Below are 27,857 nucleotides of genomic sequence, written 5' to 3' on the forward strand. Positions count from 1 at the left end.
TTTGTTTTAAAATACATTTAATAAAATAACCCAGTTTTACATATTTTACATGTACAGAATATTTACAAATTTCTTTTAAAGCATTTAATTAATGTTTACTATTTTGCCTTTTTCACTATCTCCTTCAGTAGTAGAATATGTCCAGTGTTCTCTGTAACTAAAAAATTAGCTTCTTGGGTAATCCTCCTGGGGGGAAAAATGAGGTTGTTTACATTTAATCTTATAGCAATTTTAACCAGTCACTGCATTCCAACTACCTCTATTTTTACTTGCTTTGATTTTCCAATAGCACTAGTTAAACATTAAGCATACAATGTACCAGTAGGAATTTATGAAAAGAGTAGGATGCACATGGATAGTACTTGTAACTCTGAGTCAAAAGTGCCCATGTCCTTTTAAAAAGCATGATGTAAGTATTCTCAATGGAAGTAAACATAGCTAAAACACCACAGTCAACTTTATCCAATTTAAATTTATACAAGTAAACAGCTCACAGTCTGCATTTCTTAGCTGCCTTTCAGTCACTAGCTATATATTAGCTATCTGGAGTTTTCTGAATTCATTTCATTTCTTGTGAAAATGAGAGTTTTACCTTGTTCCAAGGCCTCTGTTCTCTTCCGTTTTGTTGCCATGGCTGGATTGGACTGCTCCTTTAAAGCGTCCACTGGACAGTTTGGTCTTGGCAGCTGACATCCAGGTGTCGGCCCTGGCCGATTACTGAAATACTTAGTTTTCAATGCCTTTCAGAAGAAAAGATACCAGAGAAAGTAAGGTTTTAAGTGAATATCTGAACTGTGTTTAAGAAAAGCTAACCTCCAAAATTGTAAGGAGCATTAAAAATACTATGTGAATACACCCCCTCCCCAAGCAAACTTAATTTCAAGTATTTCAACATGCAGATTACTACAAATAAACATCTAGCAGCCTAAGATTGATTGATAATTCCATTACTATAAGAAAAAGACACTACCTTCAAATTTTTCCACAATTAAATAGCCTATACTAAGTACAAAATATCTGTAGTAAGATATTGTAAAATTCATCTCTCTACACATTATAGGCTCTGTAGTTCAAAACACAGAGAGAGACTTGCTTAAAAAGAACTTCCAAGTTTATTTGTCACATCTATATGTATTCAAATTCCAAATCACATAAATTCTTAAAAATAAAGCTTTTAAAAAGATGTGATAGGTTGGAAACAATGGATTAAAATCCAACAATCCACTACAAATTAATAGAAATTTTACTTGGAAGGACTTGCCCAAGGTTACTTCTATTTACTACCAGTCCAATGTTTTATAATATGATATTTTTACTTAGTTCCAAAATTCCAATAAAAACAGTTTTATTCTAGATGACGAAGTGGTCAAGTTCCTACTTTATCTGCATCATAGTACTGTTCAATAGCCACAATAATTTAAGGTATTTCCTTTTGGATAATTCTCTTATGAACAAAAAGAAGTCATATAAATTTGTCAAGCATACCTCCCCCTACTTGCCAACGTAATATTATATGCAGTAATAATTTAGAGATTTCTTACTTCAGAAGAGTTGAATTTATAAAAGATTACTTCCAAATCATAGCAGTTCCATAAGTAAATTAAACTAATTTTGAGCTACACAGAGATCTAAGAAGAGTATCTCATTCCAACTTTTAGATATCTACAAGCCAAAACCCATTAAAAAAATTCATTCTATCAAAATACAACCCAAATAAGTCATCACAACTAGTATTTTTCTATATATTTTGAGTTTTACTATTAATGAAAACAACTTTCTAGATAATCTGACCTGGTCTCAAGTTTCTTATGATGGAGATAATATGCATATATGCATGAGTGAAAAGGTAAAAATGAGTTACTTGTTTGAAATTAGAAGAGTAATTCCAATGGTAAAATATCTAGTATATATGTATTAATGTGGCATGTACTGCTACAAAGAAAAGGCTTGTACAAGTAAATGCATTAAACAATGATTTGGTAGTCTGTAATAAACTTAAGTGAAAATAAAATCCACTTTGTATCCCTCATATATTGTACATTAACATGTTTTGTGAGATATGAAGATTTGTGACATTTCAATTGGTCTCTTCCTTTATGAAGGCAAACCATTGTACCGTGTGTTGCATTTTTGCACTGCCTGTCCCTGCCCCAGTTTTGTGTGCTTGTTTTTAAAACAAAGAAAAAAAAACTTTTCAAATCTATAGGTCTTACATTTTTGTATTGGATAACATTTCTCTCTTCTTTTATAAGAGCAGGTATTCTTGGTCTTCCACATTTTTCTTGAGTTTGATTCTTATTTCCTTTAAATAACTCAGTTTCAGTGTTTTTCTATTTAGAATACCTTTCAATCTCTTATAAGTATACAGTTGTATCAGACTATACCATTTTCTCCCTATTATCACTTTCTGACTGTGACAATGACCAGAATGCATATTTGAACTGCATTTTATGGGGAAAAAACAAAACACTTTTGGCACTGATTTTAGCACAAAATTTTAGTTAATACGTAAGAGTTTAATTGAAATATACCAGTGCCTTAACAAATACAAAAACCTTTTTTTTCCTCTCTAGTGAACTATTTGAAAGCAAACTAATTATGAAATAGAAATGTATTTATATGTTTTTAAGCAAGAATAAACTCTCCTGTACTTGTGTGCATCATATAATTTAATACCAGTCTGAACAGTGCTTGTAGCTTAGGGAAAAAATAAAATTTGTTACTCCTTAAAACAAAACAGAAACACATCTTTTCAGTATTTAAAGAATGTTAGAAAATCTTAAGAAATTCTAAAGATATGCTAAAATACCTGTGTGGCTGTAATTCGAGTACACGGATTAAATAAGAATAAGCCTTGTATAAGATCTAGCAAGTCATCTCCTGCTGCAATGAAGATATGCTGTAACGGGATTCCAGGGAAACTCTTAAATGTCACGAAATCTGGAAGACTACACATGTCCTGTAAAAATATTTTTATAATTCAAACTTAAGTAAAGGATTGAAAGGCATGTACATCTCAAATGAATAAATAGAACTGTCATACGGATGATATGATGATCTATGTAGAAAACCTCAAGAAATCTGTTAAAAAACTCCTACAACTAGTGAGCAGACAAGGTTACAGGAAGGTAAACATAAGAAAATCAACAGTAGTTCTCCATACTAGCAAAGAACATGTGGACATTGAGCCATTTAGAATCACTCAAAAAGAACGACAGAATGTTCTGGTGAAAATCTAACAAAACGTGTAGGACTCATATACTGAAAGCTATACAACACTGATGAAATAAATCAAAGCTCTAAATACATGGTGAGACCTATCATGTTCGTGTATTGGAAGATTCAACACCATAAGGATGTCTATTCTCCTCAAACTGGTATACAGGTTTAATGCAATTCTTACCAAAATTTTGGCAAAATTATTATAGATATAGGCAGGTTATTCTAAAATTTATATGGAAAGGAAAAAGAACTAAAATAGCTAAAAACAACTTTGAAAAAGAAGTGGGAGGAATCAGTCTACCTGATATCAAGACTTAATATATAGCTACTTAATTAAGACTGTGGTATTGGCAGAGGGAAAGGTATCATAAACAGCACTGTCCCCTCCAAAGACATTTTTTTTTTTTTCGGTACGCGGGCCCCCCACCGCTGTGGCCCCTCTCGTGGTGGAGCACAGGCTCCAGATGCGCAGGCTCAGCGGCCATGGCTCACGGGCCCAGCCGCTCTGTGGCATGTGGGATCCTCCCGGACCGGGGCACGAACCCATGTCCCCTGCATCGGCAGGCAGACTCTCAACCACTGCACCACCAGGGAAGCCCTCATTAAAGTTTTAACCAGAAGATAAAGAGACTGATCAAAATTTCTCTTTTCTAGAATTTATTTTTTCCCCAGAAGATGAGGCTATAATAGAAAGGAAAATAAAAAGGTCTTCAATTATAATTTTTTTTTTTTTTTTTTTTTTGCGGTACGCGGGCCTCTCACTGTTGTGGCCTCTCCCGTTGCGGAGCGTAGGCTCCGGACGCGCAGGCTCAGCGGCCATGGCTCACGGGCCCAGCCGCTCTGTGGCATGTGGGATCTTCCTGGACCGGGGCACGAACCCGTGTCCCCTGCATCGGCAGGCAGACTCTCAACCACTGTGCCACCAGGGAAGCCCCTTCAATTATAATTTAAGAATTAACAAATGGGGACTTCCCTGGTGGTGCAGTGGTTAAGAATCCACCTGCCAATGCAGGGGACATGGATTCAATCCCTGGTCCAGGAAGATCTCACATACCATGGAGCAACTAAGCCTGCGAGCCACAACTACTGAGCCCGCATGCCTAGAGCCAGTGCTCCACAAGAGAAGCCACCGCAATGAGAAGCACACGCACAGCAATGAAGAGTAGCCCCCACTCGCCACAACTAGAGAAAGCCCACGCACAGCAATGAAGACCCAATGCAGCCATACATACATACATACATACATAAATAAATAAGAAAGAAAAAAGAATGAACAAGTGAGAATTTCACTGAACTGTAATATATAAAATTTAGCAATTTATATTGTTTTAAGTTTTATCACAGATTTAGTATTTCTTTTTTATAGACATGTAATGGTTTAAAAATAAATAACAGAGAGTTCCCTGGTGGCCTAGTGGTTAGGATTCTGGGCTTTTACTGGCCCAGATTCAATCCCTGGTTGGGGAGTTGAGATCCCGCAAGCCATGCAGCATGGCTAACAACAACAAAAAAATTATAATACTAAAAAATCTTGATTGTGTTAGTGAAAATTCAATAAATACACCCAAATCCATCAAGATATTGATAAACTAACATGGAACATCCATAAAATTAAATATTATATGGCTTAAAAAGAAAGAGGTCAGTAATATTAAGTAAAGAGCAAGTTGGTTGCAAAAAAATTTTGTATGGTGTGATCCCTATTTTGCTAAAGAACAAAAGAAAAAGCCACTCTATATGTCTATATGTGCGTATGTGTTTGTGTGTGCATCCTCATAGCAAGGCTTTACAACAAAATAAGAGTGATTAACCCTGGAATGGGAATTACTGGGATGGGGGAGGGCTGTAAGTATATAGAAGGCTGGATGCTATATCATAATTTTAACTTCTACTTTGTATAACTTTTGCCATGAGTATATATTACTAATAAATTAAGACAATTAGTACATTTCTTTAAGTAATATTCACGTTATACACTATACAGATTTCTAACTAAATTTCAAAGAACATGTATGAAGGCTTACAGGCCACTGTTCTTCAGTTGGTGTGCCCAAAGTTTCAAATATTCTTGTTAGTTGATCAAGGTCTGAATCTCCTGGCAAAAAAGGAACCTGAAAGAAAGTGAGAGGCAGCCACTTCAAGATGGTTTTTGATAGCTGTTACACAAATACTACTATAAATTTAATTTAATAAGAAACACTAAACTATAACAAAAATTTAGTCTGAGGCATACTGGATATGGCATTAGATCCTGCCATTGCTATCCAAGTAAAGACTATCACACTGTCCGTTTTATTCACGCCTCTCATCTTTAATAAACACTTACCATGTAAGAGGCACTGTGCTAAGCCCTAGGCATTTAAACAAGGGAACAAGACAGTCCCTGCTCTCCCCTGGGGTGGACATGGTGAACAACGATGATACTATTGAAGCGGCATTTACAAGATGATGTGTTCAGTGAGAGCACAGGATAGGATCCTAGCCCATACCGAACAGCACCTAACCCAGTCTGGACAGGTGAGGGAGGGCTTCCTACAGGAAGTGGCCATGAAAGTTGACAGATAAAGATGAGAGCTGCCGGAAGAAAAGTCTAAGATGGAAGAAGAAAACTATCCTAGCAAAAGGGCAGGTGCAAAGGCTGGGAGGCAAGAGAACACATCTCTATTCCAATATTATTTAAACAATCTCTTGGCAAATTCTTTCTTTGAAGAGGTATACTGGCCAACTTTAAGAGGATAAATAATTATAAGTTAAACGTCAGTAGCTGATAAGAAATGATCAAAATCTTTGCTACACAAAGACATTATTTTCCAATTCATTCTCAGACATGTAAGTATACAGGAAAGAAAAAAAAAGAGTTTTCTCTACTCTGTGAGTAAGAGGCCTTTGGCACTGTTAAGGGCAATGAAAAAGTTTACAGAATTACTGGGAAGACGTGAAATTAAGTACCAAGTCTCCAACGTTTTTATTACTGTGGACCTCTACCAGCAACAAAACATAACAAAAACACCTCTGCCAGTTATCAATATAATCCAAATTCACCCTGTTTGACTCTCCATAAAAATGGATCTGGGCCCTTTAAATATTTTTCCTTTGCCAAATGAAGCTTTGTCAGTAGAGAATGCTGGAGAGACATCACAGGAAGAAAAGTTTTGCTTCCTGGTTCCAGTCGGCTTGCCTGGCAGGCTCCTGCACCACTCTCAGCTTCTAGAATCGGTACCAGGTTCCTGCAGTGTGGCCAGTTTCTCCAGTGTTCAGATCCAACGGTGCACAGAGGCCAGCAGCTTCCCTCTAGAATGCCCTGCAGATGGTTTTGTAGCAGTGCCTCTGGAGAAATGCTTTCCTCAGCAACCAAGAGGACAGATTTCCAGCAAGTTCAGCACAGCTCTATAGCAGCTTCTCTGCCAACCAGTGACCCACACTGTGCCCTCTTCAAGAGGTCTAGATATCAGCCCTGGGTGTCCTCTCCTTGGGTGCTCTGTCCTTAGTCCTAGGGTTACCACTAGGTATAAGGGTGACTGCTCCTTATATCTGCTATTCCTATAATCTTTAGAGTTCTCTTTACTTTTTGTTAGTCAATCCCTCATTACTACAACCTCTTGTCATAGTTAATTCTTTATATTAAACTTCCCTTTTCAAATTAATGTGTGGTTTCTATATTCTGATTGGACCCAGACTTAACCCCTTTTAAATTATGTATTTATAATAGCATGCTATCATGTATATTAAATGTGAATAAAATAGAAACTAGAAGGGATATTAAATAACATTTCATAAATCTTTTTTTTTATAATATTTATTTATTTTTGGCTGTCGGGTCTTAGTTGCGGCACATGGGCTCTGTAGTTGCGGCATGCGGGCTTAGTTGCCCCGCAGCATGTGGGATCTTAGTTCCTCTGACCAGGGATTGAACCCATGTCCCCTGCACTGGAAAGTGGATTCTTAACCACTGGACCACCAGGGAAGTCCCCATAAATCTTTTTAGACATGCTCACATTTTCTTCTTATACCTCAAAGGATTTTCTGCTACTTTGCAAACCACCAACGTAAATTGTACTATGAGATCTGAAGACAGGGACACTCATCATCATAGCCTTAGTTTTGTGAGCAAGCTTGCAATTTAACCAGATTTTAAGGATGGCTGTTTTTGTCTGATGTAAGAAATTTAAATTAAAATGAGCTGCCTGGGGGCTTCCCTGGTGGCGCAGTGGTTGAGAGTCCGCCTGTCGATGCAGGGGACAAGGGCTCGTGCCCCGGTCCGGGAAGATCCCACATGCCGCGGAGAAGCTGGGACCGTGAGCCATGGCCGCTGAGCCTGCGCGTCTGGAGCCTGTGCTCCGCAACGGGAGAGGCCACAACAGTGAGAGGCCTGCGTACCGCAAAAAAATAAAAAATAATAAAATGAGCTGCCTAATGTGTGGACTTTGGATCCCTCACAATGTGTTCTGTTGTCTTCCAATGTTGCTTTTGAGAAGTCTGATGCCATCTTTTCCCTAATCCTTTATTTTGGTTTCTGTGTAAGCTCTTCATGTTTTTTCTCTCTGTGGAAATAAAGGCTTTTTCTTAAGAATCCCCTGGTGTTCTGAAATTTCACAATGTGTCTGGGCATGGGTCTTCTTTCATTCATTGTGCTGAATCTTTATGGCACTTCCAATCTATTCACATCCATCAATGCTGGGCTATTTTCTTATGAATTTCCTACCCTCGATTTTCTTTCTTCTCCTTTGCTATATTCTAAGATCACTCCTGGATCAATCTCCTAATTTTCTTATCTTTTCCCTACTGTAGTCCATCTCTTTTATCTTTTGGTTCTATTTAAGGAAAGAGTTCTTTAGCTTGCTTTTCTACTATTCTTGTTTGCTTTTAGTTATCCTTTTTGAAAAATTTCAAGTATACTTTATTCTTTGATTGTTCCTTTAGTAAAAGAGCATCATGTTCTTGTTTTATGTATGCAGTATATTCTCTCAGTTCTCTGAAGATCTGGTGCGGGTGGGGAGGCGAGGATGAATTTTCTTCTGCTACCTGATGGTTTCTATTTTTTCCAAAGTTTGTTTCAGTCTGTCATTCATGTTGGACGCTTTCATCAAATATCTGATAATCCTTGCCAATTATCCGGTGATCCTTACATGTTGGAAGCAGTCATTAAATACCTGAAAATCCTTGAGAACTATCTGGTGATCACTGGCTAACCATTCATATTTAAAGGTAAGGTACTAAAAAAGCTGATTCAAAGCATTCTATCTATGAAAAAAGCTTGTTAACTCATGGCCTTTATCTAGAAAGATTGGACAGGTAGCTTTAATGCCAGTTACCTATGGGTCTATTCTCTGGGACCGTTCAGTTCTTCCAGTGAAGGATCCTCTAATCTTTTACCTGAGTTAAAATGAGCTTTACACTGGCTGCCAGGGTTCTGGGAGCTGAACAGGGAAATAAGTTGGAGGTTTTACTGTTTAGTGTGCAGACTTTCATGTAATCTCTGTGTTTTCACCCTGGCATCTCACCCCCATCCTCCACTGTGTCTAAGGATGCCCATGTCTAGAGATTCCTGCTTCAGTTTCTTTGGAGAATAAACTTTCCCTGGTGGAGGAATAAGTCAGGGGCAAGTATAGCTGGGGGAAGGAAAGTAACCTGGTTGTGTCGGGGACCTTGTTATTAAGTACTCAATATACAGGTTTTTCAACCAACCCTTCTGTTTTTAGTCCTGCACCTCATTATTGCCATCAATGATCATCGGTACCTCTCATTGCTAAGCAACTCCAGGATTCTGTGTGCCAAACAAAATTTGCCTTCAGTTGGTATCCGCTTCTGAAGACTTTTAGCCTTCTTCACTTCTGGCTTCATATCCTCTGGCATAGTGTTATAGGCACCTCCTAATTTCAAACATTTATGTTTGTTTCTTTTTAGAGATAATTTCTGAGGGGGGGAGATTTTCGCCTTGCCATCTTAAAAATCCTTAAGATATAATTATCACTTGATTTTAAAATGTCTTCATTGTATTAAGCATCAATGCAATGTTGACTAAAAAAATCCACTGTCTGAGACTTCCCTGGTGGTCCAGTGGTAAAGAATCTGCCTTACAATGCAGGGGACGCTGGTTCGATGCCTGGTCAGGGAACTAAGATCCCACATGCTGCAGGGAACCTAAGCCCGCGTGCCGCAACTACTGAGCTTGCATGCCTCAAGTAGAGAGCCCGCATGCAGCAAACTACAGAGTCCATGCACTCTGGAACCCATGTGCCACAACTACAGAGCCCACATGCCCTGGAGCCTGTGTGTTACAACTAGAGAAGAGAAAACCCTCATGCCACAACTAGAGAGAAGCCTGCGCGCCACAATGTGAGATCCTACACGCCTCAACGAAGATCCTGCATGCCGCAACTAAGACCCAACACAGCCAAAAATAAATAAAATAAATAAATAAATAAATCTTAAAAAAAAATGATTTGGCCTCCCAGGTCCTAGTCGGTATTTTTATATTTATTTATTTGTTTGTTTGTTTATTTATTTTTGACTGCATTGGGTCTTCATTGCTGCGCACAGGCCTTCTCTAGTTGTGGTGAGCAGGGGATACTCTTCCTTGCGGTGCACAGGCCTCTCATTGAGGTGGCTTCTCTTGTTGTGGAGCATAGGCTCTAGGAGCGTGGGCTCAGTGGTTGTGGCTCACGAGCTCTAAGGCACAGGCTCAGTAGTTGTGGTGCACTGGCTTAGCTGTTCTGCAGCACATAGGATCTTCCCGGACCAGGGCTCGAACCCGTGTCCCCTGCATTGGCAGGCGGGTTCTCAACCACTGCGCCACCAAGGAAGCCCTTTATTGTTCTTTTATCCTGTTCTATAACAGCTTCTTAGAGGACACCAGAATTTAACCAATACAATTGTGACTAAGCATATGAATGAAAACTTTTCAGTTTTAGGAGAAAGAGTCCAATTAATCCTAAAAGGAAGAAAAGTACTGAGTTCAACAGTACAGGAACCCAAGAGGGACTTCCCTCTGGTTCTTTTCAGTATGACTCCACTCATGACTTCTCTTTTAAAATTGTGTTGAGATTCATCTTTTTAAGAACAATGACACTGTAGAAATTTATTTTTTCTTTCTCATGTCTTTACAGAGGCAGGGATCACAAACCAAGTATCAGAAAATCAGCAAGCTTTTTTATGCAATAGGCATGAACAATAACGTTCTTGAACATCTGATATCCTATAGCCTCTAACACCCATGTGCATCCAGAAGGCTATGCAAAAACTGATGGAAGCTCTGTTCTGAGCTGATACAGCCAAACTGAAGTATTGGAATGTCAGAGGGCTGACGATCAACCACAGGCCAAGCCATTAGCTCTGGATCCTCACCATTTGGATGAAGTAAGAGTATGGCAGGCAGCTGCTGGTTGATCAAATCTTTGTATCACCACATCATCTCTAGGGAATGCTCTAATGCAGGCCAGTAGGATGCCCAGTGACCTTCCTATAAAGCATAAAATGTCTCCCCCAAACTACTTCTTATTTACAAACTAAAATGGTTATCTTTGAAACTATCTAGACCAGATAGTGGCATTTGCTCAGTAGGTAATATCCAAGTTTAGATTTTCTATTAATCACTATGTCTCATAACATGATTAAGAAAAAAGAACATAAACAGATCATAAATTAAAAAGTAGATTTGTGTTATTTAGTGATATAATACTCCACTAGTATAAATATTTCTCAATTCCTTTTCAGAGGTCAGAATGCAGACCAATTTGCTTCTAAAATGTTTTAAACTATATAGACTACTTTGGTTGGACATAGGCTTACTTATTATTGCTCCTGTTTTCTAGTTATTAAGCCTTCTATAAAATTTATATAGAAAAAAACAACACTTTAAAGAAGTTAAACGCTTATATTAGCAAATCTTCCAAATTACCCTGGCTTTCAACTATTATCTATTTGGACTGCAGAATCTCACCACAGATTTAGAACTGTGTGGACAGCATTTCCATGAATATTTTCAAATGAGTACAGAGACAGTTTAAAATATGAAACATTTTTCTTTAATTGTGCTGGAAAAAAATATGGCAAAATGGGGCTTCCCTGGTGGCGCAAGTGGTTGAGAGTCCGCCTGCTGATGCAGGGGACACAGGTTCGTGCCCCGGTCCAGGAAGATCCCACATGCCGCGGAGCGGCTAGGCCCGTGAGCCATGGCCGCTGAGCCTGCGCATCCGGAGCCTGTGCTCCACAACGGGAGAGGCCACAACAGTGAGAGGCCCGCGTACTACAAAAAAAAAAAAGGCAAAATGGTACAATTCTTCACCAAATAGGGCTGCCTGTCAACTCCTTCATAACCTTAATAATAATTCCAACAACGATGCCAATGGTTAGCAAGACTCCAACTATGACTTCAACCAGGTCCACAATTTCTAACCCATCTATTCTCAACTGCTATCTCTCTCTCCTTACTTTCTAAATGGAATGATCAGTCATAACACTAGGGGCTATAGAATTCTGTTTCTGTCTTGGTCATGAATGAACTGGGCTTTTGAGAGTTAACAGATTCTCAGATGTACCCTTCCAGTAAACTCTGTTTTTGTGAGTAGCAGAGTTGTCACACCAGGTGATTCAGAGGACCCATTACTAGCACAGGGATTACTTATATCATCTTCAAGCCTAAATGTGAGGGTTTCTTCTACAAGCATTCAGAAGGGTGAGCATCTCAAAATGATGCATAGAACTCACACTAAACTAAAAAAGACATTTAAGAAGGTATCTTCTCTCTGGCGTACAGAAGCTATTTTCTGTGTTCAAGGAAATAAATAGCTGTATTTTTGTGTTTTGGGTTCACGTTTCTTTAAATACACATGGCTTGAGGAGAGGGGGAGTAGAGGCTGGAATCTGGAATGTAAGAAGGAAAAAAACTCAGCCTCAGTGTGATTTCCCAATATTCCTCTGCCTTCCTCATTGAGAAGGGCTAAACTAAACGTCATGGCTAAAGAAAACTTACCAAGTTGGCATCTTTCTCTACAGTGAGGGAAGGGAGAGGATGTTTCATTGTAAGATGGTCTCAGTTTGAGAAATGCTATAGGACCACCATGTCTGCTCTGCTTGAACAGAACTAAAACGCTCCTCTCACACAGTATTTAAAGTTATGCAGAGTTGCATCTGCAGTGGTTGGTATTACGTATCTCTTAAAGTGTACTTTTAAACAGCCCAAACAAAAAAGTACCAGAAGTACAGAAGTTTATCCTAACACTTTTAGTTACTGTAGAGACAGTACCATATTACAACCCAATGAGTTTTATTATAGTTACATTTCAGAACACAGAATGATCTATAATAAAACCTTTATTGTCCTAAGTGGGACATCTCATCTCGCATTAGCATTAATAAAAAGGTTGTACTTGGCAGAGGTTCTTTTTTTTATTAACCTGTTTGTTGGCTTTTTGTTTTAAGGATGGTACTCCTCTCTGGGAATTACCTCTGGGAAGATAATTATTACACAAAATTATAAAAATAAATTCCTATAACAATATTGAAGTGTGTACATCAATTCCAGACTTACCCTTAGGAGCAATTCTGCTAATATACAGCCAACAGCCCACATGTCCACACCTACACCATACATTCTAGCTCCAAATAGTAGCTCAGGGGCCCGATACCACCTGAAGAACAAAAAGAAATACTGTCATTTTAGGATGGAATTAAAGTATTTCTTAGAGAAAACTCCTCAGCAAAACATCATCTACTGATGGAATGCACTTTTATGGATATATTAACTCAAGAAAAATTGGCTATAAAACCAACAAGTTCCATATTGCTGCCAGGAAATTACATACACCCTTAGTCCATTCACTCCCCCACTTTGAGATGAGTAATACCTTCTTTCTCCAGGAACCCTCAACACCATCCTATCTCACAGCTGATGACCTTATTTCCTACTTCACTGAAATAATGCAAGTAATGAAAAAAAATTTCTACAGACTCACCTTCAGTCGTTTGTATTCTCACAATCCGCCTTCCCATCCATAACTACTGATGAACTATCCGTGACTGTTTTTAAAGTCAATCCCTCAACTTGGGCACTGACACCCCACTCTCCTGCCTATTTTCAAGGATATTGCTCCTGCAATTCTCTCCTCTTTCTCCTACATCAACTTTTTGTTCTTACTAGATTTTTAACATCAATGTCAAACATACCATTATTTTTTCTAGCCTTAAAAAATAAACTAAAATATAAAGAAACAAAAAACAAAAACTTCTTTGGACCCTACTTCCCCTAATCCTCATCCTCATCCTCTGGTTGTCTGCTCTTAGTGTCTCCACTTCCTCTTCTCTCATCCTCTTAAACCTGTTTCAGTCAGGCTTTCAACCCACCACTCCACCAAAACGGCTCATTGAGGTTATCTAAATTGTTAATTCTCAGTCATCACGTTAATTTGACCTATTAGTAGCATTTGATTTGCAAGAAGAGAAAGTATGAGAAACGGGTAGATGAAAAGCAGTGGCACACAATACTCATGTATGTGGGTCCCTGTTTTCCTGAGTCTCCAGTGTTCCTGAATGATGGGCTTAATCTTTCCAGAAATTACACGAACAACTACTTATATCCCTTACTTTTTACTCAGGGCTCAGGTGATTGACACTCAGTGAGATCTGGAGGAAGGTGACAAAGTAATTTAAAAGGATAGAGAATCTGATGATCTTCTCAGATCCTTAAAAGAGTCAGAGAAATTAACAAATGTCATCCTGACAAGATAAAATCTACCATCCCTATCTATTTAATGTGATTTTTAGTTTTTATACATAAAAAGTATAAACAGAAAATGGAAGCAACTAATAATATGCAAAACCCAAATATAAATGCACTGCTTTGTTTAGAGAATTTTCATTCACACTGAATGATATAAAATGTGGAACCGGCCTTCCCTGGTGGCACAGTGGTTGAGAGTCTGCCTGCTGATGCAGGGGACACGGGTTCATGCCCTGGTCCAGGAAGATCCCACATGCCGCGGAGCGGCTGGGCCTGTGAGCCATGGCCGCTGGGCCTGCGCGTCCGGAGCCTGTGCTCCGCAACGGGAGAGGCCACAACAGTGAGAGGCCCATACCGCAAAAAAAAATAATAAAAAATGTGGAACCAAGACTGACCAATAAAATAAACACAGGCCCCCCAAATCATGTGTTTATGTACAAGAATAGGCACTACAGTTCCAGCCTACCTAACTAAACTGTATAAGAAGTATAAATTAGTCCCCAAAATAACTTGGTAAATCTGAGGACTGAGTTAAATTCAACTGTTTGAAAGAAGGGCTATATATTTTTTTCACTGTGGTAAGATATACACAATATAAAAAAGGGCTATATATATATATATTTTTTTTTTTTTTTTTTTTTTTTTTTTTTGCAGTATGCGGGCCTCTCACTGTTGTGGCCTCTCCCGTTGCGGAGCACAGGCTCCGGACGACGCGTAGGCTCAGCGGCCATGGCTCACCGGCCCAGCCGCTCCGCAGCATGTGGGATCTTCCCGGACCAGGGCACGAACCCGTGTCCCCTGCATCCGCAGGCGGACTCTCAACCACTGCGCCACCAGGGAAGCCCTATATTTTTAATAAAACACCAATAGTAATCCCTGAACTCTGCCAAAATTTCAGAGAAGACAAATGATGCTCATCTGTGTAATCACAATCATTTGTGTATATCCTACACAATATAAGGTTTCAGTTAGTTAAGGAATCCTTACCTGGTTACAACCTGATGTGTATAAGCTCTATTGGGGCTCCCAAATGATTTGGCCAGGCCAAAATCTGCCAGTTTTAGAACTCCATTTTCATCTAGCAACAAGTTGTTTGGTTTTAGGTCCTATATAATGGAGGTTTTAAACAAACAAGTAAGCAGGGTGGAGAAGAATATCACAATGATACATTTCGTTGGCTTAAATTTAAACTTAGCATGAATGGGGTAACATCCCAAATCTAAACAACCACCAATATTATTTTTATTGACATAAAATCCTACAAAGCAAAATAAGATTGGCCATATTACTTAGTGAGACATTGGGTCAAGGTACTTAATTTCACTGAACTTCAATTTACCTACCTCACAGGTTTGCTGTGAGGATTAAATTTAATATTTCCTGTAAAAACCCTAGTGTAGTGACTGGCTCATAGTAAGCACTCAATAAATAGCTGCTGCTATTTAATTTAGTAACAATATATATGGGGAATTCCCTGGCGGTTCAGAGGTTAGGGACTCTGCACTCTCACTGCTGACGGACCGAGTTCAATCCCTGGTCAGGGAACTAAGATCCCACAAGCCATGAGGCCAAAAACAAAACAAAAACAAACAAACAAAAAAACCCCCACTATATATGAACTTCAGTAAATAAAAATATTAGGAATTTATAAGGATGAGGAATACAGTCTTCACAATCTATGCTAAAAATATATTAGCAATAACCTAAAAGGGATTCCAAGTGTAAGTATGAGAATTATTAACTATAACTTATTTATTTTTAGCTATTTCATCTACACAGGGTGCCTAAGAACATCTACCTATCTAAATTATCAGCCTTGTTCTAGTAGCTGAATGCTCCTAACAATGACTCAGCCATTTCAGAAATTTTATTTCATTATTTCCTAGAATTTGAGCTACTAGAAATATTTTTCCAAAGGTATTTTTGCATTGCATAATTTAAACCAGACTCCCACTGTTTTTGGTTTTGTTTATTTTTTTCCCATTACAACAGTATAGCACAAAGAACACTGGACTTCAAGCCAAAATGTCTAGGTTCTAATATTATTGTCAGTTTTCAGCTGCTGACCTTGAGAAAAAATACGTAACTTTGGTCAGCAACTTAGCTCTTCAACTATGGAAAACACGAAGGACTAGATCTCTTCCATTTCTAAATTTCACATAGTAATTCAGAGTCCTCAAAGCACCACGCAGTGGAACTGAAGGGAGCACACAGAGGAAGATGGTTGGATAAAATGGCCCAGCTCTATTTTGTAACAATTTACATACTCAGACCTTTTGTGTAATAAATTGGCTACATAAAGTCTGACTACAACGTGAAGAAGCAATAATACTTGGTTAAAAACCTTACCCTGGGCCTCCCTGGTGGCGCAGTGGTTGAGAGTCCGCCTGCTGATGCAGGGGATACGGGTTCGTGCCCCGCTCTGGGAGGATCCCATATGCCGCGGAGCGGCTGGGCCCATGAGCCATGGCCGCTGAGCCTGCGCATCCAGAGCCTGTGCTCCGCAACGGGAGAGGCCACAACAGTGAGAGGCCCGCGTACCGCAAAAAAAAAAAAAAAAAAAAAAAAAAAAAAAAAAAAAAAAAAAAAAAACCTTACCCTATGTAGAATCCAATGTTGATGTAAATATTCTAATCCTTGAAGAGTCATCAACATGTAGGCTTTGATGTGTGATGGTGTCAGCACAAGACTGTTATCTTTTATTATAACCTGTAAAGCAGGCATACAATATACAGGTAAGCTTTATTATTCCAAATGGACTCTACTATATAAAATCATTTACAGACATAAAATGGATTTATTCATAGAGGAGAATCTCAAGAGAGATTGCCTAACTCTCCTTAGGAAGTACTGTCAGAACCTCCAATTATATGGTTAGGGAAAGTATCTTTGGTTTGGAAAGAAAGCAGTGTTTTATGTCCTACTGCTTTGTTTTTAGGCATCCATGTAGCAAACATCTGTTGTTTTCACTTGCCCCCAGATACATAGTCCCTTCTGACAACAGCATTCAACACTCCATCTGTTCCCAGCTTAGTCCCCGTGGTTAAAACAGGACTGTGCACTACCTGTAGCCTTCAGAAGTAGACACACGACCCAGGCATGGTCAGTCACCACACTGCAGCCTGCTTTCCAGACTAGCTCAGGGATGGATATGTGAGCCAAGGCAAGGCAAATACTGGTGCTAGAATCAAAGGGAACAAAGCACTTTCTTTCCTCAGGGATTATTAAACTCTAAGGACAGAAGCCTGCAAGTGCTTGAGCCACTATATTGAGAGATTCTACCCATGAACAAGGCAACAGAGAAGAAAACACTGAGTTAAAGTGAAAGACTGTGTTACGTTAGCATTATTTGTGAACTATGCCTCAAGTCAGTCCGTTTATTCCTAGACTTTTTGTTATAAGATCCAAAAATTCACATTTTCTTTTTTTTTAAATAGGTAAAATATACCCTTTTAATCTCACAGTTCTATGAATTTTAACAAACACATCCAGTTGTGTAACCACTACCATAATCAAGACATAGTTTCATAACCCCCTAAACTCTCCCCAGGCCACTCTCTACTCAATCCTTCCTCGATTCCCAACCCAGGCAACCACTGATCTGATTTCTGTTCCTTTAATTTTGCCTTTTCCAAAAAATCATACATGGAATCATATAATAACAATAGTTGTTTTGTTTTTTTTTTGCGGTACGCAGGCCTCTCACTGTTGTGGCCTCTCCCATTGCAGAGCACAGGCTCCGGATGCGCAGGCTCAGCGGCCATGGCTCACGGGCCTAGCCGCTCCGCGGCATGTGGGATCTTCCTGGACCGGGGCACAAAGCTGTGTCCCCTGCATCGGCAAGCGGACTCTCAACCACTGCGCCATCAGGGAAGCCCAATATCAATAGCTTTTTGAGCCTGGCTTCTTTCATTTAGTATAATGTATTTGAGATTCACCTATACTGTTGCATATGTTAGTAGTTTGTTTCTTTTTATTCTCAAATAGTATTCCACTTTATGATTACACATTCACTTAATGAAAGCTATTTGGGTTGTTTCCAGTTTGGGTAGTGACAAATAAAGCTAAACATCTGTGTAGTCATGTTTTTGTTTCTCTTGGATAAATAAATACGTAGAGGTGGTATTTACTAGATTGTACCTTAAGTGTATATTTAATTGTATAAGAAACTGCCTAACTGTTTTCCAAAGTGGCTGCATCACTTTGCATTCTCATCAGCAGTGTATGAGAATTCTACTTGTTCCACATTCTTGGAATGTCCATTATTGAGATTCAATTAATATTAATGAAAAGTATAAAATCTTATTTTTCTCAAAAAGAAACTTGGCTTTCAAAAGGATATTCTGTGTTAATATCACAAAGAAGTTCCAAATCCTCCGAAGCCAAACACTCATTTTTCAAAAATGTAATGTCAATAAGGTATTGGGAACTTGGTAGATACAATGCTATTGAAATCCAACTCTTGTATTTAACCCTGGGAATATGGCTAAATTATTCAGAAGATCTTTGACTTGAGAACACAACTAGATTTCAACAAAATTAAGCATTCTTTTGACTGCCAGTATCTTCAAAGGTAGAAAATAAACATTTAGATTCTCTTTTGATAAACAGAGAAAAAAAAATTCCTCCAGGAATTTTAATCTTACCTCTAGGTCAGTTTCCATAAAATCAAAGACAAGGCTAATATTAGATTTATGTCCAAAAGCATCAAGGAGCTGCAAAGCAAAATGAAAAAAAAAATCAACATGTGGTTCTCTATTAAACACTTGACAGTATTATACCAACTGAAGTAATCTTCAAAAACTTAAACAAGCATTTGGATTGTTGATAATTCTCTGTAAAGTTTAAATAATTTTATTAAATTTAATATTTATCCTTTTTTTTGGCTAGGAATTAGTACTTTGAAGCACAAGATACTAAACCTTACTATTAAAAAAAAATCACTAAATACTTAACCTCTCCCTCCAAATTTTGGAGTTATAATAAAGATATGAATTAATGAAAACCTCATTTAAGTCTCCAATTTAGAAAAATTCCCAAACTTGGTACTTAAGAATATCCTACAAATAGCATCAGCAGCTATCATTCATTGAATGAGCGTGTTCTCTATGCCAGGCACTATCCCAGGTACTTTACGTGTATTCAGTGAGCTAGTCTCATAACAACGCTATGAGGTAGGGATTATGGCACAGAGTTCAAGGGAACTTGCTAAAAGGTCTTACACATGCTAGAGCTCTCTAGGCTTCAAAATGATCTCTGACAAAATCAGCCTGTATGCCAATATTTAATTTATTTCATCAGTTGTATAGTTTTTAAGACACTGCCTACAAGAACAATTAGGATAGAAAATAAATTTCAGCCTTTTTGCAAGGCTCGTCTAGAACAACTTATCTTGCTGAGCCTTCAATCAACATCTACCACATTCAGGAAAGGCAGGGTCCCAAATCCCAGAAACAACTTAGATCATACTCACACCAATTATATTTGGATGACTTAGCTCCTGTAATAATTTTATCTCTCTTAAAGCTGTTCTATTTATACCTACATAAAAAGGCAAAGAAAAAAGTGAAAAATAATTCTGAAATCTCAAACCTTCTTGTAAACGTATTTTTTGGGAAAGGTCAGTCTGACGAAATAGCAATGACTATTCCTCAGGAAAAAAAATAACAATTTTTATGACATACCTGTTTCCATTTTATATTGCTTTATTTTTAAAATAGCTTAGCACAGACTACGATAAATGGTGAAAAAAGTATTCACTTTATCTGTGAGATATCAGATCTGAAGACTGCTGGAACAACATGTACACAAGCGTGTAGCATATAGGTGAGAAGTTAATGGCTCCCTTCTCTTGCCTTATGAATATCAGTGGCAGATTCTTTAAGGTAACAGCAAACTAGTGATTAGATACAATCTTGCCCAATGTGAAGGATGGAACTCAACATTTAAAATAAAATCTGGTACTAGTTATTACAGAGGTGATGGATCCTTTATATAGGAACTATTTCTTGATGACTAAATAGGACTTAGCACTCTAGCAAATAAGGCTTTGGAAGAAGGGGTAAAAAAATCTTTCCCCCCCCCATACATTTATTCTATAGTAAGCTTTGTATACTTCCATGAATCCTGAATTTTCAAAGTAATCAGAAGCTCAGAAGAAGAAACAATGGCTTGTAACAACACCTAAAGCAGTAATGAAGACATCAAGACAAGTCACTAATAACCTTTCTGTCTTCCATCTACTTAGGTGACTTGCATATTCTTCTGAACACCCAAATGGTGAAAATCACAAATATCCTATCTCTATCCTGAGTCTAACTTGACTCTTCTGGGACCCTGCAATAACTCTATCCAGAACCATTGTTAACTTTAATTAATACTTTGTTCTCTTCCTCACTGAGAATAAGAACCTTTCCTGTTCTGTCAGATTACATGAAATAAGTTACTTACCATCTTTAGCTTCTGATCTATGTCCAAGTTTGATCTGGCAGAGGAAAAAACAAACACATTAGAAATATGTTAAATTATTTAGACCAATGCATATATATAAACACTTCAAGGACTTTGCTGGTGGCGCAGCACTTAAGAATCCACCTGCCAATGCAGGGGACACGGGTTTGAGCCCTGTTTCAGGAAGATCCCACATGCCATGGAGCAACTAAGCCTGTGTGTCACAACTATTGAGCCTGCGCTCTAGAGCCTGCGAGCCACAACTACTGAGCCCGAGTGCCACAACTACTGAAGCCCGCACACCTAGAGCCCATGCCCCGTGACAAGAGAAGCCACTGCAATGAGAAGCCCACGTACCACAACAAAGAGTAGCCCCCGCTTGCCACAACTAGAGAAAGCCCACGCGCAGCAACAAAGACCCAAAGCAGCTAAAAATAAACTAATTAAAAATTTAAAAAATTCTTAAAAAAAAAACTTATAGCAAAACTACGTAGCAACTCATATGTAGCTAGTATTAGTAGGCAAGAAGGGAGTGGGAATCATGAATCAGAAAGGCAAAATTAACAATATAAGAAAGGATCAAGTACATATCATTCCTTTCCCCTTAAGTTTTGAATTACACATCTTTGTTAGATTAAATGAGGAACGAATAATTAAACGTATAGAGGCTAATAAACAAAACGAGCACTTCAAGTTAGACTACTTGGGAGGAAATGCGTAACACATAAAATAAGATGCTTAATGTGTCCAATAATATGCTCCCAGGGACCACATTTTCCAAAAAGATAAATTGCAAATTGCGATGGATATAGAAAATGGTTAAACTGTTGTTACTGTGAATAAGCACATCAAACTGCATTAATAGGTTCAGTCTTACACAAAACCAAGTACCAGGTTAAAGAACAAGAGCTAACTACTTTATACAATGACAATGTAACCAAGAATACAAAAAAAAAAAAATCCTACTCCAGAAAATCAACTATTCTACTTTTAAAAATATCCCCCACCTATATACTACAAACAGAACTTTTAATTTAAAGGTAGGCTATTTATTATAGCACCAAAAAATATAAGGCACTTAGGAATAAAGCCAACAAGAGATGTATGAAGCTTCCCATGAATACTATAAAGCACTCTTAAAATATGCTTAAGAAATGAGATCAAAATAAACATAGATAGCATGTTCATGGATAGGAAGACTCAATATCATAAATACGTCAAATATGTCAATTCTCTTTAATGGAACTAAATGTAAAGTACAACAGCATTTTTCAAGGACATTGACAAATGGATTCTAAACTTCATATGGAAAAGTAAGGAGCTAAGAACAGATAATTTAAAACATTATTACATTTTCTAAACATAATAAAAAATAGACTAGTTTCATGAAGCCATCTACTTCATCACCCAGATTCAATAATTACCAATATTTTGCCATACTTACTTCATTCATTCATCCTCCCCTTTTTGTTGGCTACAATATACACTTTTTCAAGTCCCAGACTTCATGTTATTTCATCCCTATATACTTTAAGTAGGCACCTCTAAAATGTGGACATTTTCTTACATAACTATAATGCCATTCTCATACCTAACAAAATTAATAATAATGCCAGAGTAGCATATAATAACTAGTTCATATCCAAATTCTCCTGATCTGTTTCAAATTTCTCAACTGACCCATAGAGTAAGCCAAGATAATTTTGAAGAAAAATAGTTATGTGGCACTTACCAGACTTCAAGACTTTATAAGGCAATAGTAATTATAGACTTATTGTATTGGAACAGGGATGGGGGAAAAAAAAAGTCAACCAGTAAAAAAGAATAGTGTGCCCAGAAACAGATCCAAGTAGAAACTGGAACTTGGCATTACAACTCACCAGGAAAAGGACACACTGTCAATAGTGTTGAGAGAGCTGGGGAAAAAATACTGGATCCCCATACTACACAACAAAGAAAATTTAATTCCAAATGGAATGAAGACCTAAATGTGAAAAGCAATACTTTAAAATTTTTACACGAAAATATAATATTCTTTATAACCTGGAGGTAGGGAAGCACGCAAAAAAGGGAACCAATAAAGGAAAAAAATGGACAAATTTAACCAGATTAAAATTTGAAATATCTGTGTCTCAAAACATACCATAAACCAACTAAAAGCCCAGCCAAAGACTGGGAGATGATGATGGAAAAAATTTTTACATACTGAAGTATGGAGAAGTCATTCTGGCTTACACATGATTTAACAAACTTTTTGCTAACTAGAACAACCTGTTTTGTGGTCTATCAAACACACATTGTACATCTGCTTTTAACCACTGAAAAAAAAAGGGTGCATTGTCCTGAAGTAAAGAATGTCCATTTTGAAGATAGGGATAAATGCCTCCCTTCCAGGGACTTCAGTAGTAGTACTCCTTTGATGATAAGGCTCCCTTCCCTGGAGCCAAGGCCATACTGACTCACTGTGTACTTGGTGTTCTGTCTTCGGCTGATCCATCTTTTTTTTTTTTTTTTGGAAACTTTGAAGGAATGTACCCCTGTCATGCTTGATGTTTTCTGTGTTTTCTGTTCTGACAAGATATAAATTATGCTGAAAGCCATACTTCTTCAGAACAGTTCCTCAGAGCTATCTGACAGACTGTCTTCTGGGATATAATCCTCAGTTTGGCTTGAATAATACTCTTCTATTCTTATTACAGATCAGTTATTGATTGTTTACAGCAACGAGGGTATCTCCAGTGCAAATTTCTGATAAAGGATCGGTATCCAGAATATGTAAGAAATTCCCCACCAAATCAACAGGAAAGAAGAAAATGTAAGCAACCTAACAGAAAAAGTCTAAAAAGCCAATAAATCTAGGAAAAGATGATCAACCTCACTGGTAATCAGAGAAATATTAATTGAAAAAACAACCATATACCATTTTCGATCCATCTAATTGACAACTGTTGTAAAGTCTGACAATACAAAGATGGCGAGAATGTGGTGGGAGGTTAAACTGATCCCACCATTTTAGAGAGCAATTTGACAATATATGGTGACACTGCTGTGTATTCTCTATGCAGCAACAATTCATAATTGGTTTCAACTAAAGATACATTCTCTAGAGAAACTCACATATGTATAAGAATGTCTGTAGAAGGACTGTATAAAAGTAAAACGTTTTAAAAAAAACAGCTTATATGTTTATCAACAAGAGTTTGGATAGACCAATTTTAGTGTAGCCACATAATAGAATCTAATCATTGATGAGCATGAATAAACCAGATCTACATGTATCCATCTGGAAGATTTCAGAAATAATACTGATTCAGAAAAACCAGTTGCAGAAGAATATTGCGTGCGTGCATGCCTGTGTGTGTGTGTAGGGAGAGAAAGAGTTTAGAAGTATGCAATACTATAAATTGTTGAGATACATAAAACAAATACTGAAAAATGAGAAAGGCTCCAAAAGGCTACCATAGGGAACTGGTTAAATAAATTGGTAAACATAAATTCAATACAATTGTTTAAAAAGGATAAGGTAGATTTATGATGTCTTAAAAGTCCAAAATACAACAGGCAAAAGAATACAGAATACATAGCTTATTATCCCTTTTTTTGTAAAATTAAACATGTCAGTAAATGAGTGGGAGTAGAAATTGAGTGTTGGGAGAGGAAGGTGCACAAGCACCAAATCTCCAATGTTTACAGTAGGAAGTATAGAAAATGTCTAAAACTAGGGAAAGAGACCACTCAAGAAATAATGATGAGCATACTATCTAAAGAAATGGATGTAAATAGCAGAGAAAACAGTTTTGGAGTTGAAAGTGATTGCTCCAAGGAGTGAAAACCAGGGGTAGAGGAGAGAGGCATGCTTGGCCTAGTAATTGACTTTTAAAAAAAAAATATTTTGAGGGCTTCCCTGGTGGCACAATGGTTAAGAGTCCGCCTGCCGATGCAGGGGACACGGGTCCGTGCCCTGGTCCGGGAAGATCCCACATGACGCAGAGCAGCTGGGCCCGTGAGCCATGGCCGCTGAGCCTGCGCGTCCAGAGCCCGTGCTCCACAACGGGAGAGGCCACAACAGTGAGAGGCCCGCGTACCGCAAAAAAAAAAAAAAAAAAAAAAAAAAAAAAAAAAAATATATATATATATATATATATATATATATATATATATATATATTTTGAGAAATACCTGGTTTGGTAGAAGGAGAAATATTTCTGCTCCTTTTGTTTTTGAGGTACAGTTTATGTATACTATTATATAAGTTTCAGGTGTATAACATAGTGATTCATAACTTTTAAAGGTTATATATTCATTTATATAAAGGTTATATTCCATAAAACCACAAAGATGTACTATTTGAAATAAAAATTAAATGTAAAAGAATATTCCATTATGAGTCACTTTCAAGGGGTACAAGTCTATCACTGAGAAATAGGATGAATTCTAAATCCTAGTTTATGGTAAAAGTAAGCAAACAAGAAAACCCACTAGGATTTACAGAAAACCACAGAATTCAGTGAGATTATACCAATTTGAAGAGACTATATCAGTCAAGTCAATACATTTTTTTTTTTTAAAACATCCTTGCTTTCTTTTTTTAAATTTTATTTATTTATTTATTTTTGGGGGGAGGCTGTGTTGGGTCTTCATATCTGTGTGTGGGCTTTCTCTAGTTGCGGCGAGCGGGGGCCACTCCTCATCGCGGTGCGCGGGCCACTCACTGTCGCGGCCTCTCGTTGCGGAGCACAAGCTCCAGATGCGCAGGCTCAGTAGTTGTGGCTCACAGGCCTAGTTGCTCCGCAGCATGTGGGATCTTCCCAGACCAGGGCTCGAACCTGTGTCCCCTGCATTGGCAGGCAGATTCTCAACCACTGCGCCACCAGGGAAGCCTCATTTTTTTTTTTTTTTTTTTGCGGTACGCGGGCCTCTCACTGTTGTGGCCTCTCCCGTTGCAGAGCACGGGCTCCGGACGCGCAGGCTCAGCGGCCATGGCTCACGGGCCCAGCCGCTCCGCGGCATGTGGGATCTTCCCGGACCGGGGCACGAACCCGTGCAGGCGGACTCTCAACCACTGCGCCACCAGGGAAGCCCCTAGTCAATACATTTCTAATGAGTGCCTGCAAATGTACCAGACACAGTCCTAAATATAATTCAAGTGGTAGTAAATAGAAAATAAACTCATAGGTAAAAGACTTTAGATTTTGATAAACGCTATGAAATAATAATAGAGAAATATGCAAAGAGCACCAAGTAAGAAGAGAGGCACACCTGTTTTAGCTAGAATGACCAGCAAAGGCGTGTATGTACAGGAGATATTTGACTGAGATCTAAATGATAAGGAATCAGTTATGATTCCTGATTACATGATTACTCAAGTTTTAGAGTAAAAATATACTAACCAGAAGGCAGAGCAAATGCAATGATACCGGGACTGGGATGAATTCAGTGTATTCAAGGGACAGAAAGGTCAGTATGGCTAGAATAAAGTGAACCACGGGTAGAATCAGAAAAATAACTTTAGAAAGAATTAACAAAGTTAAGGGTTTCACAAGGGAGTAGCTATGGCATTGGTTTATAGAACAATATAAACTGGAAAAGGAGATGAGACACGTCAGAAAAAGTAAAAAAGATAACAATGGCAGGAATAATTGTGGAAAGGAAGAGTGGGAAGCAGGTGTTAAGAGTATGAGAGGGATATGCTTCAAAGGAATTAAGGATTTTCAAGGAGAAAGATTCAAAGCAGCAACAGGAATAATAAGGAAGGTGGTCACCTAAGCCACCAACAGGCCTGAGGTGTGAAGAAACCAGCTTCTCTTGAGAAGGTTATTGATTTCCGTAGTATGGGAAAAGGCAATCAACCTGGGAGCAGGACACCTGGATCTAAATCCTGGCTCTAGCAATTACCATCTGTGTCATCTTGATGAGTCACCTAATCTCTCTTAGCTTCAGCCACCTCAAGTGTAAAATAGAGATACTTTACCTATTTCATGGGCTCTTATGAGGATTAAATGAAAAAACGAGGGCGAAAGTGCTTGGTATATAGAAAGTTAACTAAATATGACCTAAGTTTCTTGAATGAATGCGAGTAAAAAAGCTACTGAAACCATTAAAAAAAAAAACCCGCACCAAAGCAATGTCATTAATGCTGGCGAAAGCCTTTACATGGTACACCTGTACTCAGGAAATACAGATACACAAAGTGGATGCAGGTGAGGCAGAAATAGGGCTCTGGAAAGGTCAGGTGTTCTGAGGACCCAAGAGACGAGCAGTATTTGTCCCCTTTGCCAACGTCTGCGTTTGTAGAACAAACATAACACACAGCTTCCTCTTCATTTCAGTTTCAATGAATACAACAAAACACAAGTTCAACCCGAGTTCCACGTTGGAACACAAGACACTAAGAAATTCTGTTTTCTTTGAAAATGACCTAAGTAACTCCTCACTAGCAGAGAATGGTCAAGAGAAGTAAAACGGCCAGACACCAGCTCCCATATACACACATCTTCAAGGAGACTCAAGGAAAAACAAACTGCAACTCACTTTCTTAATGGCGACAATTTGGTTGGTGTTCTTGTCTCTGGCCTTGTAAACCGTGGCAAACTAGAGAGAAAAAGAGGAATAAAGTTAAGTTGGTGAGAGTTTTTTTGGTTTATGTTTGCCTTTTTACTTTATTAGATTCGGGGAAGCAAGGAACCCAGGATTATTGGGAAAAAATTGCGGCGGCTTGAAACATGGTGGGGCCGTCCACGTCTCGTTCCAGTCTATTCTTCGGAGAAGGCCGCTCAAGGTCTCATGCCCAGGGTGGACAGAGGGGCCGCAGGAGGGGTCTGGGCAGCCTCCCGCAAGCAGAACGAGTAGCGTGTCCCGTACGCTGGCTTCCACGAGAAAACCCGCGATGGTGTGAGGCGGCCCGGCGTTCCCCGCTCAGGGCCCTCCGAGCCCCGCCCGAGAATCTCACCTGTCCCTCCCCGAGGAAGTCCAGTTTTTCATAACGCTTTGCTCGCGACTTCACGTCCACAGCCATCTGTCGCGCGGAGCTCGACTCCAGCTGAAAGGGGTGAGGTCCCAAGACAGCAAGAATTTAAAGCACCTTAAAGCCTCCCACAGCCACTTCCGCCCACTGAGCGCTGATGCTTCATTAGCTCCGCCCCCACTTCCGGGGTGGGCGGGGATGCTATTAAGTAGGTCCGGCCAGAGCCCGCCCTAAGTGAGCAGCAAGAGGCAGGGCTGGAGGGCTCTTCTGCGCCGCACCCCGCCCTACCATGTGACCGCAGATTATACCGGAAGCGGGTGCTCTTGGTGGTGGCTAACTGTGTCACCCTGTTACCGTTTTAACTTAGATACTTTCTTCACTACCGAAGACGGATCAGCGCTCTGATACGATGCTTTGTGTTCAGGATTTAATAGGTGTGTATGAGTGCGGAAGTCTCGGCTTTGGGTCTGATCTCGCTCTCTGGTTTTTGCTCAAGGGTGTCCT

General features: G+C 38.7%; 1 protein-coding gene across 1 annotated transcript; it reads right to left on the bottom strand.

The window, feature by feature from the left end:
• Window positions 1–27,427, bottom strand: CDK7 (cyclin dependent kinase 7). The gene is made up of 12 exons (XM_079702571.1): window positions 27,339–27,427; window positions 26,921–26,980; window positions 20,390–20,423; window positions 19,413–19,480; window positions 18,586–18,654; window positions 16,538–16,648; window positions 14,927–15,045; window positions 12,752–12,851; window positions 5,247–5,333; window positions 2,810–2,959; window positions 593–740; window positions 1–186 (listed from the first exon to the last, which is right to left on the bottom strand). The coding sequence occupies exons 1-12, from the start codon at window positions 27,402–27,404 to the stop codon at window positions 158–160; spliced, it is 1,041 nt and encodes a 346-aa protein (XP_079558697.1). The 5' UTR covers window positions 27,405–27,427; the 3' UTR covers window positions 1–157.
• Between the last annotated feature and the right edge of the window lie 430 nt (window positions 27,428–27,857).

Source organism: Hyperoodon ampullatus (assembly GCF_949752795.1).
Source record: "Hyperoodon ampullatus genome assembly, chromosome: 4".
In the NCBI taxonomy this organism is placed as follows: Eukaryota; Metazoa; Chordata; class Mammalia; order Artiodactyla; family Ziphiidae; genus Hyperoodon; species Hyperoodon ampullatus.

Bases quoted from the DNA above. Each gene is read 5' to 3' on its own strand.
- CDK7 (XM_079702571.1), bottom strand. From the start codon at position 27,404: ATGGCTGTGGACGTGAAGTCGCGAGCAAAGCGTTATGAAAAACTGGAC. The intron at 19,481-20,389 runs GTAAGTAACTTA...CTTTTTATGTAG, and splicing joins TAGATCAGAAGCTAAAGATG to GTATAAATAGAACAGCTTTA. The intron at 18,655-19,412 runs GTGAGTATGATC...TTTGCTTTGCAG, and splicing joins GTCATCCAAATATAATTGGT to CTCCTTGATGCTTTTGGACA.